This window comes from Alnus glutinosa, chromosome 5, assembly GCF_958979055.1.
Source record: "Alnus glutinosa chromosome 5, dhAlnGlut1.1, whole genome shotgun sequence".
Classification (NCBI taxonomy): Eukaryota; Viridiplantae; Streptophyta; class Magnoliopsida; order Fagales; family Betulaceae; genus Alnus; species Alnus glutinosa.
In genome coordinates this window covers 2,809,547-2,834,709 of record NC_084890.1, presented here as the reverse complement: position 1 = coordinate 2,834,709, position 25,163 = coordinate 2,809,547, and the positions used below count along the sequence as shown (strand labels likewise).

The window sequence follows — 25,163 nt, the reverse complement described above, 5'->3', positions numbered from 1 at the left end:
TAACACAGGGAGGAATGGATACATAGTTCGTATACAGTTTAAGAGCACATTGACGCTCGAGCAAATCAAAAGCCTAATTCTGTATGTGACAATGATAGATTTTGCTAGTCGATGGGCAAAACCTTCCTGGTGAAATCCATCCAATGAAGTGGTTCGTTTGGCAACCATGATTTTAAAAACAAATATGATTCTGTTTTCGCTATTTTATTCATATTTTTTTTTTTTTGGGTGAATTAAAACTTTATTGCCCAAACTCAACTTTTACAGCACTCCAGTAAACGCTGGAATCACGGTTCATCAAGAACCAACAAATACAACTTCAAAAAATACCCACAGAACTAAAGGAAGCCAAAGCAGACCCTCTAGTAAAGCCAAACTAGCGACACAGCACTAGGAACACAACTACAACCACAAACAAAGAAGACTCCAAAGGACAGACTACTTTGAATAAAACTTTGTCATCAATCTCACTTTCACCTCCCATCTAATCTTAGACAACAAACCTTCCTCAGACCGGGGAGAGCACCCATGAAGTAAATGCTGCATTCCGGTGAAGCCACAAGTTGTACACTGCAACAGCAAAATAGAGTTTTCTGACAGTAATATGCAGACTTTGCACATCAAATAAGAATTGAATTCTGATCTAAAAAACCGAACACCCAAACCGACACTCCAAACTCATCCTTTTGCTACGTGTGGTCAGTGTTATCTTTAGCAACCTCTTCAGCTTTTTAGCAGTGTCTCCTTGTCGTCCCATTTTTCCAGTCGTCCCCTCGCAGTCTCCACCTGAAATGTCAATCCCCACCTTGTTTATCACAACTAGTCTGAAGTCACATATGACACACAAGGTACCATTGCCTTGCTTATGGGCCTACCATTGTGTCACTGTTGATCATTAGTTAGTGGATATTTATAGCTTTTATTATTAGTTCTTTATTAAAATATAGACTGTCATGTGAATTTATAAGAAAATTATAGTAAATGATGTAGTATTTCAAGCATTTTTTTAATTAAAATATAGACTATCACGTAAATTTGTAAGAATTTTTTTTTTATATAAGTAAATTTGTAAGAAAATTATAGCAAACATGTCGTATTTCAAGTATTTTCTTTACATGTGATAGTAAGCTTCATGTAATTCATAGAACTTACCTCTTTATTCCAGTCCGTGCGAAAAGTTACCCACAGTAAAATGATGGTCTGCATTACAGTTCCTCCTATCATCCCCGACCATATTCCCTATATTCACATGTAGCCTAATTATTTCATTGAGTGAAACAATTTCACTCTGCTCACTTCTTTATTTTGTATTGAGTAATGCTAAAAGATATATTTTTATCCTTCTACCATTTTACTCTGATCACGTAGTAGTGCCAATTGGCCAATAGTGATTTTTTTTTTTTAAAACAAAAGCTGATTCAAGAGTTGATTGGCACTCCGACGTTAGCATAGTAGAATAATAGTGGGATAAAAATGTGGTTTCTACTTTCTAGCATAACTCTTTTGAATTAAAGTAATACTATATACTATATCTCCATCTCACTGAGCTGATCTGGCAGTGCCTGGCGGTCTATGATTTTTTTCTTTCTTTCTTTTTAACAATGGTCAATCCAAAGGCTTACTGCAACATCAGCCCAGTGAAATGGGAAGCGAATCCTCTCCAGTTCAAATGAATTGGAGAGAAATCGGTTCTTTTTTTTTTTTTTTTTTTTTAAGGGGTAAAATTGTCCAAAAAAATTACCCCTTAAAAAAAAGGAACCAGCTCCTCTCCAGTGAGCATAAGAGTGTAATATGTACCCTTCTATGAATAATAATATTGTGTATCCGTGCATGAAAATGAAGTTGCAATATCATCCCACATTGGCATGGGGTTTGTGTGAGTTAGAAAAGGGGAAGAAAGAGTGATTAATTGGTGAACCTTAGCGCCAAGGTCGAACTTAAAACCAAGAAGGCAACCCAAAGGAATTCCAACCACGTAGTAACATCCCACGTTCACATATGCCACAAATGCTTGCCATCCACATCCAACAGCCACCCCTGTACAATTATATATAAGATTTCTTGGTTTAAAAATCAGATTAATATTATAAGCAAACACATTATTATGCACTAGGAGATATCTTTCTTCTTTTTTTCAAACAAGAAATTCCTTATAAATTGACGTGGCAGTCCACTTGATACTTACTACGTTAGCTACTAAACAATTAAATTTAATCGTGGCAGACATGGAAGTGCCATGTGGACTGTCATGTCATTTTGTAAGACCATGTGACACTTATCATATCAGTCACTAAACAATTAAATTTGATTATAGTTTACATGGCAGTGTCACGTGAACTGCCGCGTCAATTTGTAGGAAGGTAGTAGTAAAAGTTGTAGTACCTCAAACATTTTCCTTATACTTCCAAAGCGTTCACATACTACTAGCTAGCTTTCTTTACATTTGTTTTTGTCAATGATCATAATCACATTCAAACTCTAATTCGATCTTTGAATTAATGATTGTAATCATTTAATTAACACTTTCACACTCCCTATCATGTACATAGAGACTCAAATACCATGTTAAATCACTATTTATTGTAAAAGCTTAAGCTGATAGGAAAAAATGAATTTAATAATTTAATTAATAATTTTAAATTTTCTTCATGTGTGAACTCAAATTTTTCATTCAATAAGTGAGGTTAATACGTAAAATATTTAATTGAAATGAACTATAAATTATAAATTCCGACAGGAGGCAGAGAAACATGTGCAAAATCGTTGTTCAAGACATGAATTAAACTTAGAATAAACGCAACAATAACCTTTGATGATGAAAGCCACTTATTGAGCGGCATCAATAATATGCTTATGTCTTCTTTCCCAAGATACCATTTTGTTCAAGTGTACATGCGATGGAAAATGCCATTATTCCGATTGAAATGATTTGATTTTGGATGTTCTAAATGTGTCAAACCAGGCATGTATCACAAAATATGTAAAATAAGTATCCAAATTTAATAACTTTTAAAAAGAAATAAAAAAGTAGAGGAGATGTTACCCGACAAGACCGGTTGAACCCCATTAAGAATAAGAGTAACTGCTAAGAATGGACAGAGGTCTGAGACGGCATCAGCCACGGTTTCGCCGCTGGTGAAGGCATAGCTTATCACATGGCGCAGCGCAAGCACCACCACTGCTTCTATTACAGCAATAATGAAAGAAATAACGTTGACGATTACGACACTGAATGCTGCTGACTTTGGATGACCCGCCCCGAGCTCATTGCTCACCCTCACACTGTTTCAAATCAATTTATGCTCAGGAAATCAATCATTTTCTAAGGGTGTTTTTTCTTCTTCTTTATATATAAAAAGTATTCTTATGTGACGTAAAAGTAAAAACAGTTTTGAGTGTTTTATGTTTTAAGTTATTTGTTAATATTTTATTTTAAAAATAAAAATCATGAGGGAGAACGAAAAGGCTTAAACGCATCTTAACAATTTAAAATGCTTATTCATTAGAGCACATCAAATTAGAATTATGCCTTAACCATGTATACAATTGATATAGGTAGTTTGCATCTTCACAAACATGTTTATTTCACTTATTAGTGTTTCTTCGAGACTATACCCAAATCATTACCCCTTTCATACGGGTTGAAACTTACCCTATTAGGAATTCAATTCATGCAGCTAATGAAAGAAATGACAACATTTTTGCCTTTTAAATTGTTCGTAAATAAAATTAAAATTTTATAATTTTTCTAAATTAAAAGTTAATTGAAGCTAAACCCGATTTAATTAGGGACCCAAATATGTTCGACCTAAATAAAGACATAGATAAACAAAAGGACAATCCTGTAACTTGTTAGTGAAATTATATTTTAATTACACATTATATACTTATATTAGACATCTTTGCATGCATGATAAAATTAACGTTGTTGTACCATTAAAACATCGTAACAAAATGTTGAATAATAAAACAACTTTGTATTAATAATAATAATAATAATAATAATAATAAACAAAAGTTGCAATTATGACGACTGACCTTGCAGCTGCATTAAACCCGACCGAAACCATGAACAACAACCCATTAATTGCCATGCTGCACAGAATGAGATCATTGTGAAGCCATGCACAAATGCTGAGATCAAGGACAATGTCCAAATTAGGTTTAATTTTTATAAAAGAGAATGCAGAGTCAACCTGTTGTAGACTGCTCATAAAACAAGATATTTACTCGAGTTAAATAGGTCTCACACACCCTCTATCTTTATAGGACTATTCAAACCGTTAGCAATTCAGACAATAAATTAATTTGACCTATTTCCGTTAAGGAGATCATACTGACTGGCAAATGGCAGACACAAATTCGATCATACCCATCACAGTGGACCATAACCAGAGAGTATGTATACCGTAAGCAATAGGAATCGAATAGTGCTTCTTCCGTTTGAAAAGGCAGTACTTTATCATCATCCTGTCACTTATTGTGTGGGTAACTTTTTTTTTTTTGTGGCATAATGACAGTAAATTGAAAGCCACTTTTCTGTGATTGACGAGGTCTAAAAAAGATCGTAGGTGACCTGGCCCGCCCCGATCAATAATTCTTTATCTGCCGAGTCCTGACAAGGATCCTCTCAATTTCTCTCCATTAGTCCATTTAGATAAATAAGGAGGGTATAATTATCTTTTTACATTTTTACAGAATGAAAAAAGACAATTATATATACCCTCTTTTTTACACTCAATGGAGAGGTTCCAAATTCGCCCCATTTGCTTACCATTCACTTCTTTTGCAAAACCTCAACTTTTATCTTGAAACGAGATTCATGAGGAATCACTCTACGTGCTACTAATAATTCTAAGAGAAAATGCTTCTTAATTTGTTACAGCTTTTATAAACAAGGCAGTCCTACCGCGTGGAAAAAGAAAAAGAAAAAGAAATGATAAGTAAATTTAATTGTTTAAGTAGCTGATATCTTAAGTCTCACGTACATTGTCATGTCAGTTTCTACAAAACTTGTAGTAAAAACTATAATATTTAACGACACTCAATTTTAAGTTAAGAAAAATGCTTAGATATATATACTACGATTTTTATTACAATTTCCATTCAAATTGATATAACAGTACTACGATCTATAATTGATAAAATAATTAAGAGTGTATGCTTGACAAGTCTATCACTAATTAATTAAATTAACAAGTTAGATATTTTGTTTAATTATTTAACCAATTAGATCATTAGCAGCTGCTCGTTCTTTTTTTTTTTTTTTTTTTTTTTTATGTTTTTTTATATATATATATATAAATTTATGGTACAAGTTTTGAACTAAAGAAAGTACTAATAGAACCTGATTCAATGAAATTTTTTTAAATTTTTTTTATGTTTAAAAAAGAAAATAAAATCTAAAGAATTTATTGCTAGTGTTCTTATATACTGATTATTTTTTTTTTTTTTATATAGATACGTGAAAAAGAAATTACAAGAACTAAATTACAACAAGAAGGGCTGGGCACCCCAAACACATCAAATAAACATAAAATCCTAAGAATGTAAGTACGCGGAGGCAATGCTTCCAAATATGCGGGCCTAATGATTATTGACACGGATGCCTAGAACCCAACCACCAATGAAGGGGTTTTGAGGTGGTATATAAAATCCAAAGGATCCAAACACTGGGTACGGTACCACACAAGATACAAGGGACACAGAGAAGAATATTAAGACAAAAAACCCAAAAAAAACAAGAGAAAACAAATAACATAATAGTGCAACGGCGGCAGGGCCCTTTGTCGACGGCGCGTGAACACCACTCGCTGATGAAAGGTGCCTTAAATTCTACAGGAGGTCGACGGCAGCTGGAGGAGGCGGAAGAAGCCAAAACACGCCGGTCAGCAGCAGCCACGCGTTGGTGCGTGAAGCACGCGCGCCTGCAAGTAAGATCTACTCGCAGGTGCGTGATGGGCATGGGCCGGCGCGTGGAGGTCGGCTTGACAGATGGCGGGTGGCAGATCGAAGCGGAGGAAACCCGGAGCACGGTGGTGTGGAACGTGAGATGGTGGAGCTTCCGAAAGTGGATAGATCTGACTTTGAAAAAATCAAATCTAAGAACTTGTGGAAGTGATCGGATCCGAGGATGGAGACGATGGATGGGGGCTGCAATCAGACCAGGGGTGGAGGAGAAGCCGGTAGACCATATTGAACCAAGATAAGTCGCCTAGGGCGAAGGATAAAGCCTCCGAAGAGGTGATTAGGGCCTCAGAAGAGGCAAGAAAGGGAGGGGGAAGGAGGAAGAGGGAAAAAAGGGGGAAAGGGGAGGAGGAGGCAGTGAAAATCACTACCTCCCCCTTATCAGCCGGACGTTTTAGGGAGGGAGATTTTAGGAGAGAGAACAGAGAGTTTTCGCCAAAGGAGATGTCTCCTTATTTTTAAAAATTTCCTTATATATTGATTATTGACACTTATTGTTCAAGCCTCGAGGTCACGGTTAGTGTGCCACGAATGGACTACAATATTTCTATCGGAAAAAGTTTTCTGCACAACAAGTTAGATTGTGTACAACCTGTTATGTAGTTATCAGTGCCCATATCTATTTTACTTATAATCAGAATTTAATATTATTATATATATTTAACGATATAAAGAATGACATGTTATTTAAATTTTTTAATAACACGCTGACATAATTATTTTGTGACATCGTCAATACGGTTAAATAGAATAGGATTAAATCGTAATCATAAAATGATTCATTTTCTTTTAATGGCCGTTGAGCATCCGGCCTATTCCGCCACCAACAAGATAACAAGGGCCAAGGCTCTGATCACTCTTAAGATTGAGGGGGTGAAGATTTCTTACCAGACGGCAAGAGAATCCAAAGCAAGCTCGGGGTTTTCGAGCAGGCCAGCAACCAGCACCAGTATCTGATAGTACCACGTTTCCAAACAAAGCATCACAGCCGATGCCGACGACAATTTCACGAACTCCCAGAGCCCAGAAAATGCCTGCAAACTCAGCCCATTCCACGTCTGCTTACACTTGCCGCTCAACAAGATATACACCAACTGCGCCACCACAATGATCCACCACGACAAGCTCAGCACCAACGACGTGCCGATCAACCCCATCCCCAGTTTGTACACGGCCAGCCAGCTCAGCAGCAGGTGCACCACAAGCGTGGCCGCCGATATGTACGCACTTGGGGCTACAATGCTTTGGGATTGGAGGAATTTTTGTATGGGGAAGTTCACGGCGTAAGCAAATATTTGTGGGATCAGTCCGTAGACGAAAACTGCGGCTGCGGACGCCACGGCCGTTGATTCGCCTAGTAAGAGCAAGATAGGCTTTGATAGGACGTAGATCACCGTGACTGGGATGCCAGTGAGAGTCAGGACGATCGTTGATCTTTGCAGATAAACGCCTAGCATTTCATACCTGTGGGCTCCATAGGCCTGCCCACATAGAGTCTCTACCGCGCTTCCCATGCCTAACTACACAACCGAATCAAACGTAAGAGAGATATTACATATTAATTAGAATAATTAATTAATCATTAATTTTCGCGAGTTTCAGACAGATTGCATGACGCGTGTAAATGATATATACCATGAGGCCGTAGGCGAAGAGTTGGATGCCGCTGTTACCAAGAGAGGCGGCGGCGAGCTCAAGATTGCCAAGGTGGCCGGCGAATACTCGGGTGGACAAGGACATGAAGTTGTTGATCATGTAGACGAAGACAGCCGGTGCGGCGAGGCGGAAGAGGATCTTCAGTTCGATCAAGGTGGCCAACCGGAGGCGCTTGAAGCACGGTAACCGAGTATCCGATAGCACCTTTTCTAGCCGAGAGTCCACTGCATGGACCCCAGAAGAGATGGGTTCCGGTTCTAGCGGCTGCGCTTGGTCAGAGTCTAAGATGGGTCGGTGGAGGTCATGTTGGGAGGCCATGGTTGATGATCAGTGGTGGTGATCGAGCTAGGTACTGGTGGATTGATGAGCTATATGGAAAATGGATGGATTATTATTAATTAGGGGTTGCAAGAAATGCATGAGATGGTCCCTTTATATACTGAAAAGAGAATTAGGGAATAAATTTTGGTGGGAAGCTTTCGCTTTATGCTGTTGCTTGATGCATCTGTCTTGCTATATATACACTGTTTGGAATATTTATTGGTCCTCGATCATCTTGTTTGTAATTTCTAGTTTGTAGGCTTGCGGGAGAGTATTTTTATTCGCTTTTGCCACTGCAAATCATCAAATATCAAAGGCTAATCATTGATGTGAGATAAATAAAGAATAAAAATGTGGCCATCATATCTAACATTATCCAAACATGCATGCGTTTTATGAATGAAAAATGCTTTGTACAGTTGTACTACAACTTTTATCATAATTTTCTTAATATCAAAACATTTTTTTTCTAAAAAAAAAAAAAAGAAAAAAACTGACTTGACATTTTATAATTGATGAAATTATTAAGAATTTGACCCTCAACAAACCTTTAGGAATTCTTAATATTATATATAACATATTCCGTATTAACTAGCTTCCTCTGTTTACATTTGACTGCCTTCTCTGTCATCAAACCTATGAGTTTTTTTTTTTAAATAAATAAAAATAAAAAATTGGTAGGTTTAAAAGCATGCATGACCGGAAGATTAGAGTTAGAGGCAAAAGAGAATGGAAGGTGGTTGGCACACGTACGTGACAGCAAGCAATGACAAAGCTCTGGGCCTTCCTTCACAAAAAAAAAAAAAAAAAAAAAAAAAAAAAAAAAAAAAAAAAAAAAAAACTCTTCGTCTTGTTTGGCAAATGTTTGTATGGAACAAAATAATGGGTTGTTAATTTTAAAATTAGTACAAAGTGATAATGTGATGTAAAGTAAAATGAATTTGTATAGAAAAGTGAAAAAGTTTTATATTGTAGTGAATTTTTTTATTTGAGTAGTAATAAAAAATTATTGATGCGATATAAAAAGTGAGAATGTTTTGATGTTAATTGTTATTGAAAAATATAAAAAAGTGAAAAAAAAAAAAAAAAAAATACATAAATAGTACTTAAGAACTACTCTGTCCATGGCATGCCTTTGCCAAACAAGGCCCTGATTCTCTGAACATCTTGGCAGTGTTGGCAAGTGGCTTGCCATGCACAATTGTGCATATTTATTATTTATGTACTTTTTTTTTTCACTTTTTATATCATATTAATAATTTTTTTATTACTATTCAAATAAAAAATTCATTAAAATATAAAATTTTTTCACTTTTCTATACAAAACTTTTTTACTTTATATCACATCTACCACTTTTTACTAACAAAAAAAATAACAACCCACAATTCTGACATGGCAAGTCACTTGCCAAACACTGCCCTTAATTGTCTGTAACAAATAGATAGCCCCTTTGGACGGGACAAGATCCTCTGTTCAAATGAATTAAGGGAATTCAGTTAATTTTATTTGTGGAGAAAAATTATCTTTTCACATTTTTATTGACAATTTTATCTCTTAAATCACACTAACTGGATCATCTCCAATTCATTTAAACTGAAGAGGGTTCAAATGCCGTTTGACAACCCATTCTTTTTCATTTTCCTTATTTTTATATCTCTTTTATATATATATATATATATATATATATATATATATATATATATATATATATATATATATATATATATATATATATATATATATTAACTTTAAAACATTTTAACTTTTTTAACTTTTTATGTTACAGTAATAATTTTTTATTTCTATATATATATATATATATATATATATAAAGCCACTGCAATTCAAAAACTACGTTACAAAGACTACATGAATACTTTTCTTCATTAATTAGCCACTCAAAGAATTAATTAATTAATTAATGCACATTCACAATTGTGAGGACATGCAGTTGGCAGAGAGGGATTGCCACGTACGCTTCAGTCTCATATTTTGAATAACAAGTGCCCTACAAGTGCACATGCAACACTAAAGCATATTGAGATGGGTTTTACATTCACAATTGTGAGGACATGCAGTTGATAGAGAAGGAACTTGTTTATCTGCTTTTCAATTACAGTACTACTCCTCGTCTTGAATTTCAGTTGAATTCTTACTGTCCACTGTTCATTTTTCTTTAATTTGTACAAATCCATCTGCCATGAATTTATACAATTGGTAAGTTTTGGAGGTGTCATCAACAGGTACTATGCATGTCCGCCATAACTAACCATATTATGTAATTCTTAACGTTAAGATTTGTTTATTATTGAAATGAAACCCGTGGCATATATGGAAGTCGATGGGCTACTGTCTACTGATGAGGATATAAATTATAGGTCAACCCCAGTTACCCCACTCAATCAGCCTTTATCTGAAAGATAATCAGGCCATGAAAGAAAAATAATCTCATTCTTAATGGCCAATATTAATGAGACCTGCATGGTAAATCATCGTACGAGGAAATTACACCTTATTATTATTGTTAGAGACATCTCCAAGCTAGCCATGCCAGCACAATCTACGTATGATAATTAAGAACAAGATCAATTCGAATATTGATGATATCATTAATCCTGATAAAGATAAAGATCAGTGTAGTTCAAGTGATAGATATAATATCTTGTTATCATGTACAGTCAGATTCTACAGAGTTTACTTCATTCACAAATTGTAATCGTTTCCATCTCTTGTAACTAATCCTTCTATAAATACAAAGTCCTATACCAACATTTGGCAAGGTAGCAATTAAATACATTCAAATTTCTTATATGGTATCCTAGCCTCACTGAGGTTCTTTAAATTCTATGGGTGGCGTAGCTACCGAGATCAATGCAGTCAATTATGTTTCTTCTAGAAGTTGGTTAGCTACCTCTCATTTTGTTCTGGGATTTGTCCTATTTGTAGGTCATTTATGGTATTCAGGAAGGATCGTGACGTTTTGTTTTTTTTTTTTAAAAGCTCATACGTACAATATGAAATTCAATAATTCAAGTTGCAATTGAAAACTATCACCTACCTACTGTTAAATATTATCACGTTGAAGCTAGTCTGTCATTTAGTCACAGTTGAAGATTATGACTTAATTACCATTGAAATCTATCACCTATTTATAGCTAATGATAGATTTTACATTATTGTAATTGAAGTCTATTTATATTATTCTCATCTATTCTAATTTTTTATAAATATGAGTATGTTTGATCCAAAATGGTTCTATCGAATTTTTTATTTTATTTTTCTTGGCAAATTACAAACGTATTCTCAATAGTGAGAACATCCCAAATTACCGTTGTTCATCTCTTGTAATTAATAAATTTACTAATTTAAGCACAGGAGTTCCTCCATCCTTCAAAAGACTACTGGTCTTTCTATGACTATTTATTCTATTTCGAACGTGTGCGAAGGACGAGAGAGTAAATGAGAAGCAATTAAGAGGCCGGCACACTGCTCTAGAACATTTATGCACCAGACAGGCAGTGGAAAACGACATTTCATACGGAATTCCGTAAGTCAATGATTTTGTCTCACGATGTTTCACGTTAAAAGTACACTCGGATACGTAGATAGAAATTTTCAACGAATCGATTTGAAAATTTTTTTTTACAATCAACAAATAAGAGTGGTATATATTTTTTGACATGTAAATATTACAAATTATTTAAATAATATGTACTTTTTACATAATTTTTTTAATAGTATTATTAAAAAATATACACTTTTCATATGTTTAAATGACATATCATTTTTATATGTGGAGTGTCAATAAACAAATTTATAAAAAATTTATGTCCTATATATATATATATATATATATATATATGAAAAAAATACATGTTTTTAAATCAAGCCGCTTTTAAAAAATAATATTTTTATTAATTGCGTTTTAAAATTGTTGTTTTTTCAAACTGTGCATTTTTAAAAATGCATGATTTTAAAGTTCGACTCGTGATTTTAAAGTTTGGTTTCACCGGACGATTAATTTTTTTTAAAAAAAATTACCATTTTTATTAATTGTGTTTTAAAACTCTCCCAAAAAAAGAACAAAAAAGAAAATAAGAATACTCGATAAAGGGGTAGCTCAATCAGCTTGAGACCACTCTTCATGAAGCGAATGTCACTAATTTGAATTCTCCTCTCCCTCTCATGTGGATATGTCAAATAATAATAATAAAAATAATAAAAATAAAGAGAAAAAGGGCATCCAATTCTATAAGCTTAGCTTGATTAGGAAGTTGCTTAACATGGGGAAGCCGAGGGATTGTCAATGTCTATCTACCCGCTTGGACATAAGGCCTAAGAAATTGAAGAACAAGGAGGCCTGGTCAGGCTAATGTCCATCTAACCTTGTTAGCCCAACAACCCTAAGGCCTTTTTACGATGTAAAAAACTAACAATAAACATGTTCTAACTACCAACCTACATTTGGGCTTCCCAGTGTGTGTTTGTTAATTTGTTTTGGAGGTGTCTTTTATTTTTAATTTGACATAAATGTAAAAATTATTGTCAATATCTCACTCAAACTACTAATTGAAATATTAACAATGATGTAGTAATTTGAGGGTGGATGCATAGTTTTCTCCATTACTTTTATTATTTTATTTTCTATTTTAACTATCAACTTTTCTAAATTACCTACATTTTACTCTCTATTTTAACTATCCATTTTCACTATTCTATTTAAATATTCTTTTTTTTTTTCAAAAATTTCTTTATTCTAGAATTTGAAGTATTAAATCAATCAATCCAAAGCGTTACAATAGAAGATGGAAAAAGGTACCAAAATGGATGCCACATGAGCCACAAGCATCGTGGTAGGGCTTATGAAGATTGGGAGGGTAAATGGTTGGTGCACGCGTGGGCTTGTTACTTGATGTAAAAACTAAATACTATATTTTTATTTTACAATTATTTCTTTAACGTTGACGTGATAATCTCGACTAATTTTTGTATATATTTTTTTAACAAGAATCGATCTAAAAATCATTTGAAATTGTCACGTCAACATTATGAAATAATTATGAAATAAAAATATAGTTTATAGTATTACTCCAAGAATATTAATTGTTCGAAAGAGGCTCCTTCTCAATGCTCTCATCCCACTTATCCAAACGCTTCTGTGCACTTTCAACCTGAAAAATTCAGATTTCAACAACCATAATCACCAATTAGCCAAATTCAATAATTGGATCAGAATTTAATCCGACTCTAATCGGGTCAGAATTTCTTAGAATTTTCTGTTAAGATTTTATAGATCCGCTCTCACATTTCAAAAAAAATTTAAAGAATCAAAATTCACTCTAATAAGTAAATGCCAAATGTAAATTAACGGATTTTTTTTTTTTTTTTTTTTTTTTTTGGGTTGGTGGGTAATTTTGACTAATAATCTAGTCAAAATAAGAATGTTAGTTGAGCTATAATTTTCTAATTTTTATTATATCTTCAGCTTGCAATTTTCAAGGTCAGCATCATAATTCCACTTGGCCAATAAAATGGTCATTCCTTGCCATTATGGGTCCTCAGAATTTCGGCCTGATATTCATGTCATGATCACTTCAAAAAGTTAATCCCAAAAGTTCTTTAAACTTAACCAAAAGACGACTAAATGCCAATTGTATGATAACTGACAAGGATGTTTATAATTATTTGCACCGTAATTTGAGCAGGTGATCGTGAGAAATCATTTATGAGATTCACTTGACCGGATAAGTAGTTTGGCAGCAAATTTTTACTTGGTCAAATGAGTCTTATAAGTGGCCTCTCACAATTACGTGTCTGAACTCTCTTAAATTTGGATAAATATATAATTGCATAGGATCCCATCAAATTTATTATGCGATATTGAAAGCTGCTTTTATAGTTTACCTCTTTGTTCCAATCTGTCCGAAATGTGATCCACAATAAGATGAGAGTCTGAATAAAAGTGCCCCCTATCATACCAGACCATATGCCCTGCACCAAAATCATTTTGAGAGCAATTTCTATTCGAAATTGAAAGATAAAGATTTAGATTTGGCTGGCTCGGGTCCAGTTTCAGTTGGAACTGAACCGTTGGGATTGAGGACCCGTGTTCAATCTCAACGGAACGCAAGCAAAACCCTAAAAATTTTATGCAAAAATATTGAGAGAGAACCATAATGATTAACAGCAGAAATGAGATGATAATTAAAGAAAGCATGCATTAACTCAAACCTTAGCTCCAAGGTCGAACTTGAAGCCCAGAACTGCACCCACTGGGATACCAACTACGTAGTAACATCCCACATTAACGTATGCCACAAATGCTTGCCATCCACAACCAACAGCAACACCTTGAAAATAAGAAGAAGAAGAAGAAAATGCCATTCATATTCCCATTAATTTCCTGCAAAATTCTCCTACTCCATGAAATGGTTCCTGATATATATATGGATTTTGAAAGCGTTTTTAATATGTATTGAGATCTTATATGGTTGGATACTCGAATTTCAGTTAATTTCAACTTTGCAGTCAATTGAAAGAAATTTTCAAGTTTTTAATTGGCAAACAGATAAATCTCATACTTCGAGTTTTTTGAATATCTGTTCGAACGAGTGAATCCAGTAAAGTCCCTTTTTGTTTCTCCGACATGTTATAATTGGATAAATTGCAACCAATCCCTATCCCGGACATGATATAATTGGATAAATTCTGCAAACCAATTCCTATCTCTATAATTGAATAAATTAAGGCTCTGTTTGTGCAGCATCACTTTGAGAATTATCTTTCTTTTTCTTTTCTTTTTTTTTTTTCAAGTTCAACGACCAGTCCATGACTAAATAGGCTGACTTGTAGGTTTCTTTCATGGATTCATCTTAGATTGAATGATTGTTCAGTTTTTGTCTTGTCTAAGTAGTATATATTCCATTAAGGAAAAGACAGACAAATTAAACAGAAACAAAATACATTGAGAGGACACAAAGCTACCATGTCAGCTGGCCAGTGCAAAGTTTTTAGTTGAATATCATTTTCAGCTCAAGACATGTGCATTGTATTTGTAACACACCCCACTATTTTAGTCTTGTTATCTAAATTTATTATTAAAAAAAAAAAAAACTATTAAAAATACCTCGTGTTTGATTAGCTATCTTTAATATAAAATATATTTGAACTAAAGTGCAATTTTTTATTTTTTATTTTTTATAGTTTTCTTTCTCCCTATTAAATAAAGAAAGAAAGAAAAAATAAAATGAATATTTAAATGTTGTAGATAAATAATAAATAATCAAAAATAGAGAGCATTTAAAAAATGTTTAGCTAAAACAAAAAGAGTAGGATGAATTAGCTATTATTTATAGAAATTTAGAGAAATGTATACAAATAACCTTATTCCTTTTTTTATTTTCAAGATACAATTAACATGCAATATGGGTAATTAATGTAAGAGGATATATAAATGGACTCATGGACATGCACCTAGATGGCTAGATTAGGATTTTTAGCTAGTAATTAATTTGAGCAGTAATTATTAACAGCCCATATCGAGGCTATAGAGCCTTTGGGATCCAACCACTTATTGATGGATTCTATATGTGCTTTCTTACGATTATTGTATTTTAGTGTAGGCATGTTTTGGACAGTGTTTGACTTTTTTTAAAAACAAATCAGATTCTATCTTTTTTTTTAATTTATCTCAAAAAGTCAAATTATTCAAACATATTTTTCAACTTTATTTGCTTCAAAATTCGCACACTAAATTATAATTAAATTCAAATTTTAAAAAATCGAACACCCAAACGTGTTAATGTCACCATCCTAGCTAGCAAAAGGGAACTCAAACTCTAATTTCTCTTTTTGAACATGATTCAATAAGATTCCTCAACTTCACATTTTTTTTTTCCCCGTCAAATCCAAACTTCTTCTAAAAATTTGAAGCAAGACTGAAATGTTCATTTGAAATGAAGACAAATTATAAAGGTAAAGTTTAAATATTATATAATCTCGGTTATGATATTAGGTTAAATTTTACTTTATCTTAAAAACTTAAATTGAGAATAGAAATTTATTTCAATTCAATTTATAAAATTATTATGTGCCCTTTAAACATATAAGAACATATGCAAAAATATTAATTTAATACAATTTTGGGGTTGAAGCCATGGCAAAGTTTTTAAAATTGATTGGAAAGAAATTTTTCGAACTCAATTTGAAAAAAAAATGTCCTAAAAATATAATTAATTTAATAATTTAATTCATATTCTACACTTTTTTGTTGCTGTCTTTCGTAAAGTACTAGTGTTCCTTATACTTTTAACACTAAACTAATTTGTCGTAGATTAAAGGATGTAATTTGTTTATTAATTCCTTGTCTTTATTCTAATTTGTTTATTAATTCCTTGCCTTTTTAAAAGTAAGACAAGCCCTAACCAATCCAGCCATGCGTGGTATTTCTTACGCTTTTAATTAACACTAATTAAACAACTACTTTCTGCATGGACCAGCTAGCCTTGCGTACGTGGTGTACGCACAATATTGTTACGTGTTACAAAGACAAAAGATTTGATTAAAATAGGAAACAAGGAAAATATTGTTTGTACATCTTTAGTTATTTTATTATTTATTCTAAAATTTTAACTCGATAAAAAAGGGTGTATTTAATTGTTTAATTAAAGAAAAATTATAATTTAGTCCATTAAATTGTCAGTCGTTTTGTAAGTAGTCCTACGAAGTACTAACGCTTGGACTCTGGCCCTCCAACTATCAAAAAGTTTTTTTTTTAAAAAAAAGAGCTTATTTTGTCGAAATATGTCTATAATACCCCTGCCACGTGTCATTTTTTAATTAAAAAATAAAAAAATATATATTTTTAAAAAAACTAAAAAAAAATTAAAATTTTAGTTTATTTTAGTTTTTTAGTTTTTATTTATTTATTATTTTTTAGTTGAAAATGACATGTGGTAGGGGTGTTATAGGCATATTTCGACAAAATTGGCCTTTTGAAATGTTTTAGTAGTTTGGTGGGTCAGAGTCCAAATGTTGATAGTTCGTAGGACTACTTACAGAACGGCTGACAATTTAAGAGACTAAATTATAATTTTTCCTTAATTAATACTTTAAAATTCTCTCTCACCTAATTAAAAATTCAAACTTTCTCTCAACAAGTAAGATCAAACACGTAAAATATTTAACTAAAATGAGATAAAGTGTAGAGATTTGACTTAGGTGCCGTTGAATTACCAACACGACTCTCAAACTCAATATGAAATTAGTCGGTTAGAGTTGAAGGGCATAACCCGTTTAATTAAATAGGTCTAATTAGGGTTGACCTAGCTAAATAATTTTATACTTATACGTACGTCTACTTTTATAAGTATGACACGTGAATTCGAATTGATTGGAAACTAATGTGCAATGTGTAAGGGAAGAAACTATTATGAAATTAATTACCGGATAAGACGGGTTGGATCCCGTTAAGTATGATAGAGACAGCGAGGAAGGGGGAGAGTTCGGAGACTGCATCAGATACAGTAGTACCACTGGTGAAGGCATAGCTCATGACATTCCTCAGCCCAAGAACAAGGATGGCGCAGATCAAAGCGATGACCAAAGAGCTTAGAGTTACTATCACTACAGAAAATGATGCTGATTTTGGGTGCCCTGCCCCCAGCTCATTGCTCACCCTCACACTGTTATATATACATGTATTTTTAATAAACATGATCAGCTAAACTGGATTCAGATATACCGATTAATAATGTTAATTATATCAATATATAATTCTCCCTTATAATCTAACAAAAAATGAAAATGATGATCAGTGGTAACAACATGCATGTATATATATATCGATCACTAACCTTGCGGCCGCATTGAATCCCACTGAGATCATGTACACCCATCCAGATATTGTCATGCTGCATTATATATGTTCATAATGAGAGTATGTAAATATATACTAATCAATTAACTATATATAATTAAATATAACACTTGAATATATAGTGTCTAGCTAGTTTCTTCGTTAACTTTTTTATCAACTCTATATTTCAGGAAAATACAGGAAGCTAAGATGGATTACCAACGGAAATTTGCAGACATGTTGTTCAAAATTTAACATCCATTATAAGGTTTTAAGGCAAATATATATAACACTGACCTTTGTACGTGTTAGAGTATATTTGATTACCCTACATTTAGATGTTTGATGAAGATTTGATTAGATTACATTACCCTAAATAAATGGATTTGATAAGATCTAAATAAATTCAAATCATGCATATGTAAGCTCTATAAGTAGAGAGTGCGTTTTTTGTACACAATTAATCAAATCATCAAAAAAAGAAAAAAGAGCACAACGTAATTTTTAAGGCTTTTACCTGCATGTAGATATAAGTCATAGTCCAAAACAAGATAAGTGGTAGTTTAATTACATATGACTAAGAAGACATGTAACACCTCGGTCCTGTATTGAAAAGATTATAATGGCCCATATAAAATGAATAATTTATAAAAATACTCACGGACGTCAAATAACGTGTCTTTAGCCGAAAAAAAGGGGGTATGGTGGCAAATGATTAGTGGATTGGACTTTATTTACGCTATTTTCTAATACAGTTTCATGTCGATTTCATAGTGATATATAAGGGCAGCTAAAAGAAGCAAGGAATGGTAGCAGAATCAATAGAAAGCACAAGTTGAATGTTAGTTGTAGGGTTGAATCCATTTGGAGCGTCCATATATTTATATATATGGCCACCACAACCTTTTTTTAATTTCTTTTTCTGCACAATCTTGTCGATCAGTGAAACTTACCGTGATATTCTATCAGAAAAATCCAAGAGATCGATCAGGAAAAAGGATGGGGAACAACGAATCGTTAGGACCCAGTAAATGGTATGTTTCTGCTAAGCCACGTACTCAAGGCTCATGATCACAAGGCCATGTGGCGATTAATTAGGAAGCAAATGAGCAGAGTTTTTTTATTGAGTAATAATATTTAATAGATTATTATATGACTGAAATAATTGGGATAACATAACAATAAAAATCAACTTTGGTGAACAAGAGCTTATTAAAAATAGTTAATAATTAATTTTTACTATCACGTTATTCCACTTATACGAAGTCCACAAGTGAAGTGGTTCTATCGGAAAGGAAAGAGCCATCCCGATGGAATAGGAGCAATTAAGCTTTCGGTTCGCTATAAAATATTAACAGTGTATTAAATAACATTCATTTTTTTTCTTACCAGATGGAGAGAGCGTCCAACTCAATCTCAGCATTTGGAAGCAACCCAGCGATCAACACAAGAATCTGGTAGTACCAAGTCTCCAGGCACAGCATTATTGCTGATGCAGTAGACAGTTTCAGAAACTCCCATAGGCCGGAGAAAGCCTGCCAGCTAAACCCACGCCATGTATGTTTGCACCTGTCACTCATCAAGATGTACACAAACTGTGCCACCACTATAATCCACCATGAGAAACTTAACACCAAGGCCGCGCCCAATAGTCCCCAGCCCAGCTCGTAAATCACGACCCAACTCAATAAAATGTGTACTACAAGCGTAGCCGCAGAGATGTAGGAGCTAGGCGCCACTATGCTCTGGGCTTGGAGGAACTTTTGGATTGGAAAATTGGCAGCGTAGGCAAAGATTTGTGGGATGAGGCCGTAGACAAAGATAGCAGCCGCAGACGCGATGGAGGTTGATTCACCTGTTAGAATATAAATTAAACGACCATTAAATTCGTCTTCTTATTAGTTTAAACTTATCGAATAAGTAAAAATTTAACGTCACCTAGCAAGAGCAAGAGGGGCTTGGAGAAAATGTAGATGAACATAACAAGGACCCCAGTCGACATGAGGAGGATCATCGATCGCTGGAGATATATTCCGAGCATATCGTACTTGTGTGCGCCATAAGCCTGGCCACACAGTGTCTCCACAGCGCTTCCCATTCCAAGCTGCAAAAACAAACGCCATCGTCGACTTTTATGAAAACTTTCACATTCTATTTAAGTATTGATGGGGTAGAAGATTTGTGGTTATTACCATGAGGCCGTAGGCGAATATTTGGATGCCATTGTTACCAAGAGAGACGGCGGCGAGCTGAAGATTGCCGAGATGGCCGCAAAAGATTTGGGTGGACATGGAGGTGACGTTGTTGAGCAAGTAAACGACGACTGCAGGGGCTGCAAGGCGGAAGAGGGTTTTCAGCTCTACCCATGTCGCGGATTGGAGGCGCCGGAAGTGCGAAAGCTGCGTGTTGGATAGGACGTCTTCTAGCGCGGAACTGATCACTGCTGGCTCTAGTTCTGTTTTGGACTGTAATATTGGTTCATTCAGCTCGCTCTCCACGGAGTCCATTCTCTCTCTCCCTCTTTCTCTCGATGATCATAAATTTTTAGACCGGTTTACAAAACGGAGAGCCACTAGATAAACGTACGTGGACCATTAACCTTTTTTTTTTTTTTTTTTTTTTTCTTTCTTTCTTTTGAACGGTGGACCATTATCTTGCTATATATATGAGAACTGATTCTCGTACATCACTTTTACAACAGCCCTTTCACATGGGGTGGGCCCTACAGTGTGTGGGACCCACCCCATGTAAGAGGGCTGTTGTAAACTTGTTGTAAAAGTGATGTATTTCTATCATTTTTCTGCTATATATACTACTATATAATGAAAACTTAAATTATCACTCTCTTGATTTTTTCATCATTTTTGTAATCGTATCGTAAACTTTAAAAAGTGATAATTTCGTATATTAATCTTTTAATTTTTTTTCGATTTCAATTATCCGTTAGGATTTTTCGTTAAATCCTAACATAGGAGTGTCAAAATTTTCAATAAGTAATGTTTCTTGCACAACTCTAACTATTTTTTTTTTTATAATCAACCATTGGATTTGTTTTCCTACATGTGTGTCCTAAATATTTAATGGTTGATCTTAAAAAAAAAATTGTTAGAGTTGTGCAAGAAACATTTCTCATTTTCAAAATACCAATATTTTTTTAAGAAAAAAATAAAAATTGCAAATATTTAGGAGTTGGTCAATGGAATTTGCAAAAACACCCACGCTTAAATCTTTGAAAAAAAAAAAAAAAAACAAGTATTTTGAAATTTTTTACAAGATTTAAAGGAAAATCCTACCGAAAGTTGAAAATAAAATAATAAAATTGAAAGATGAATATATAAAATTGATATTTTTTAAAGTTTAAGGGTCTGACTACAAAAGTGAATAGAGATTAAAGGTGATAAGTTAAGTTTTCCCAAATATATAATAAGAGAGAGAGAGAGAGAGAGAGAGAGAGAGAGAGAGAGAGAGAGAGAGAGAGAGAGGAAATTTTAGTTGTTTCGGGTATTTTCATTTACTCCTTGAATTTTTAAGAGAAATATTATTTAGTAGACTGCTGTACAAGTATGAAAATCAGCCATTGGATCAATAAGGGCTTTATAAATAGGAAAAATCAATAATTGATTTTTACTATCACATTGTCCCAGGATTAAAAATTTGAGTGAGTAAGGAGGTTGAGTAGGAATGATTGGTATTATGTTACCAAGAGTGCTAGATGAAAGCAACCAGTTAAATTGAATTGACATTAATTGTGTTTGAAACAAAAGATTGCATGTATCGGAGGATTAAATTTTTTTTTTTTTTTTTTTTGAACAAGGAGGATTAATTAGTTAAGGAGGAGCTCATACCAACTGACCATGCTGCATTCACGAGCGTCACTAAAGGGACGGTGTGCTGGACACCAGACGACGCGTACACCTAGGTGCACAACAATAAGCCCGATTGAGTATGCTGGCAGGGTTCGGCAAGTTGGGCCGAATGTTCTACCTGTGCGGGGACCCTACACTCATATCATACACCCTCGCAGGCACGATCACAGAATCCTAAGCATGACACTTATTCACAAGAATATGTCAACCAAGCAATTGAGAGAGCACTCTAGACTGAGCGGGTTGATTGGGAGGCCCGTTTTAGAGCCCTTCAGTCACTGGTCAACGCTAGGATACTCATGCCCATGGTCACTTAGCAGACCGCAGCGCATGACAGAGCTTCTGAACCTCGTTTGTTTACATCCACACGTTGCCCAATGCTTGTGACATGATATGATTCTTTCATATTGTGTGCTGATTGCGTTTGTTTTACCACTCGCAGGTTGTGCGGAGCATGTTGTGAATATGCCTGGTGAAGATTTTCGTGACGACCTCAATTGACCAACTATCTTCTTTTGTGTATTTTTTATTATCATCTTTGTATAGTATATATTTTTCTTTATGTTTTAGTCATTTGTTAAGCTTTTCCCTTTACCTTGATCTGCAAAACCCGTGTATAAATTGATTATAAAGTATTTAAGACTTGTGTTGATCTGCAGACTTATGATTGTCTATTCATCCAAAGGTAGCTGAATGAAGGCCAACGGGCATGTCCGCAAACCCAACGATTACCGTTGATAGTTAGTGATGATCGTGAAGTACTTGTATTTTTTGTTTATGTTTAGTAATCTGTATATAGATTGTGTTTTGTAATCTGTATATATACTTTGTTCATATTTATATATACTTTGTAATTTGATGTTTTGATTTTGAATAGTTGTGATTGTTAATGATCGATGAAAATGTATATTGTTGTGATTGTTGATGTATTGATGAAAATGTAAATTGTTTTGATTGTTGATGGAAATCTAAACTGTCTATCATGTCAATTGTCAAAAAAATTTAAAAAATATATTCAGGAGAGCAAAAAATAAAAATAAAAATAAATTTTTTTGCCAAAAATAATGGCGTGGAAGTTCCTGACACGCCACTAATTTAGTGGTGTGTTAGTTCTTGCAATGCCACTAAATGAGAATTAGTGACAACCTGACTAATGACGTGGCAAAAACGCCACTAATCACAGGTTACTAACAATTAGTGACGTGTTAGACCTCCTGACACTCACTAAAAATCCCTTTTATTTTTTTATTTTTATTTTTATTTTTTTGTAGTGCTAAGACCATGGAATCGAAGTCCACTTGCTCTCCATTTGGGGATCGAAATAGGCTATATTCCTAATTATTGAGATAGGCAAAGGCATATATACTAGGAATCGTACAAGTTGCCCTACATTGTTTATTCCATAATTGTCGCAAGCATCAAAGTTTGTGATTTCAGTTTCTTTTGCGAAATTTGATTAATATATGAGAAATATTAGAGCTTATTTTATGCTTTTTTGGGGTCATTCTATGTTGACATGGTACCTTTTTTTTCTTTTTCTTTTTTAATAAAAATAGGAAAGAGAAATCATGCTGCAGTTTTTTTCTATTAAAAACAGGGTGTCATGTTAGCATAGAAAGACCCTAGAAAGATATTAAAATGAGGTCTAGCATTTCTCTTAATATATTGTAATTAAACCGTTCGAATAATCTAAGTTGTTATCTAAGTAGTAGGTAATAGGAAGCTGATCGACATCCCAAAAAAAAAAAAGCTTTGTTCTCTCTCTTCACTTCACCTGGTTTTCTTCTTGCTTTAGCTCGATGAGGGAGGAGAGAGAAGGACCACATCCAGGGACAGAGCTAGAAAATATTTTGGGCAGGGGCCAGCCATCAAGGCATGAATTACAAATATATTAAAATCAAAGTATGAATAAAAAATATATTAAGATTAAAGATGAAATAAATATATAAAAACAAATATTCTCAATATTTAATAACCATAATATCCAAATTACAATACCACTTATATTAGGAATTGAGCTTAGAAAACTAACTTCAAAAAATGCGACTTGCGTTGAGTGGTTTTGCACCGCTTTTGTGTTGCGAATTAATTGTTGTTCTGTGTAGTAAAAATCAGATTAAATCAATAATTTTCAAAATTAAAATTTTATAATACTGTAAAGTAAAAACTAAACTAATAATAATAAAAAAAAAATCATGAACGATGCATTCAATAATCACTGAACAAACCATTAAAGCTATTTAATAATTCTCACCCTCTACTATTTTTTTCTTTTTTAATTAATTCATTAACTCTATTTGGATCACTTTCTCAAACTCAACCCCCAACTTCCAAATCATTATTCACGAATATCATGATTTAAAAAGACAAAATTGCACTCACAAATCACAATATGATAAATTGACAATAATTTCACTTTTACACTTTTTTTTAAAAGTTAAAACTTTCTCAAATTTTAAATACCACTTTAAACATGATTATAATTTATTAAAAACACAAATTAATTATACAAATGAGACAAATAATTACTCTCACTATTCTCACATCTCATGGTTCACGAGTGAATAGAGAGTGGAGTGTACAAAATTTACAAATTGAAGATTTGAGTGTGTTTTTTTTTTTTTTTTTGTTCTTTCAATGAGTCAATAATCGGTCAGTCTAATTATTTATCCTATTTTTCTAATTTCTATTGTACTATCTGTCTCTTCCTTATTTCTCGAGACTCTTCTTTTTCTGACTCTAGCCAATCACTTCTCACTAGACTTTATTTATCCTTTTTTTTATTATTATTATTGTACTGTTTTCTCTGGACTCTTCTTCTCTAGTCATTCACTCAATAGTCGGTCAGTTCTTCTTCACTTCTTCTTAGGACTTCAGTTCATGTTCACGAATCATGTTCTCAATTTTCCCCCGTCGGCCATAACCCCGTTTACGTTTTCAATTTTTTTCTTCAGTTCTTCATCATATGATAAAAAAAAATAAGAAAATATTAGAGTTTTGAAAACTTTCAGATTGTCCAGGTCTCTGAGACGAGAAATCCGTCCAATAGGCCGCCGTCCCATCACCAATGGAGATAAAACGAAGCGGAAGCACTGAAGGCTGAAGCACTGGCCGACCGCCGATGGGATTAGATAGTGACAGACGATGAGGTTAGGTTAGACGGCAAGTTTTTCGAAATTTTGTTCTCTAATTTTGTTTGCTTGTGGTCTTGTGGATTGTAGATCGTAGATTGGCCAGAGGGTTTTTTTTAGGTTTAATTGGGTAAGGAAAAAAAAAATTGGGTAAGGCAAAAAAATAAATTAGTAAAAGGGCTAAAATGTTTATTGGGTAAGGCTAGAAGGGGCTAATGGGTTATATATATATATATTAAGAACTTTTTTTTTCAAGAAATTTGGCGGGGGCCATGGCCCCTACCAGCCCCCCCTTCCTCTGTCTCTTACCACATTTCTTCCCTCTTGACCTCTCTTCTTTCCTTTATGTCTTTTTTTCTTTATTT

At 33.7% G+C, this 25,163-nt stretch overlaps 2 protein-coding genes across 2 annotated transcripts; both read right to left on the bottom strand.

The window, feature by feature from the left end:
- Positions 1-103: 103 nt before the first annotated feature.
- On the bottom strand, positions 104-8,136 carry LOC133868679 (protein DETOXIFICATION 40-like). Its single transcript, XM_062305647.1, has 7 exons — positions 7,603-8,136; positions 6,856-7,487; positions 4,039-4,095; positions 3,044-3,282; positions 1,919-2,037; positions 1,153-1,239; positions 104-786 (listed from the first exon to the last, which is right to left on the bottom strand). The coding sequence occupies exons 1-7, from the start codon at positions 7,939-7,941 to the stop codon at positions 724-726; spliced, it is 1,536 nt and encodes a 511-aa protein (XP_062161631.1). The 5' UTR covers positions 7,942-8,136; the 3' UTR covers positions 104-723.
- Positions 8,137-12,675: 4,539 nt separating this feature from the next.
- On the bottom strand, positions 12,676-20,350 carry LOC133868627 (protein DETOXIFICATION 40-like). The gene is made up of 8 exons (XM_062305559.1): positions 19,994-20,350; positions 19,740-19,905; positions 19,191-19,656; positions 17,800-17,856; positions 17,390-17,628; positions 14,177-14,295; positions 13,850-13,936; positions 12,676-13,116 (listed from the first exon to the last, which is right to left on the bottom strand). Exons 1-8 carry the CDS (start codon positions 20,306-20,308, stop codon positions 13,045-13,047), a joined length of 1,521 nt encoding a protein of 506 aa, XP_062161543.1. The 5' UTR covers positions 20,309-20,350; the 3' UTR covers positions 12,676-13,044.
- Between the last annotated feature and the right edge of the window lie 4,813 nt (positions 20,351-25,163).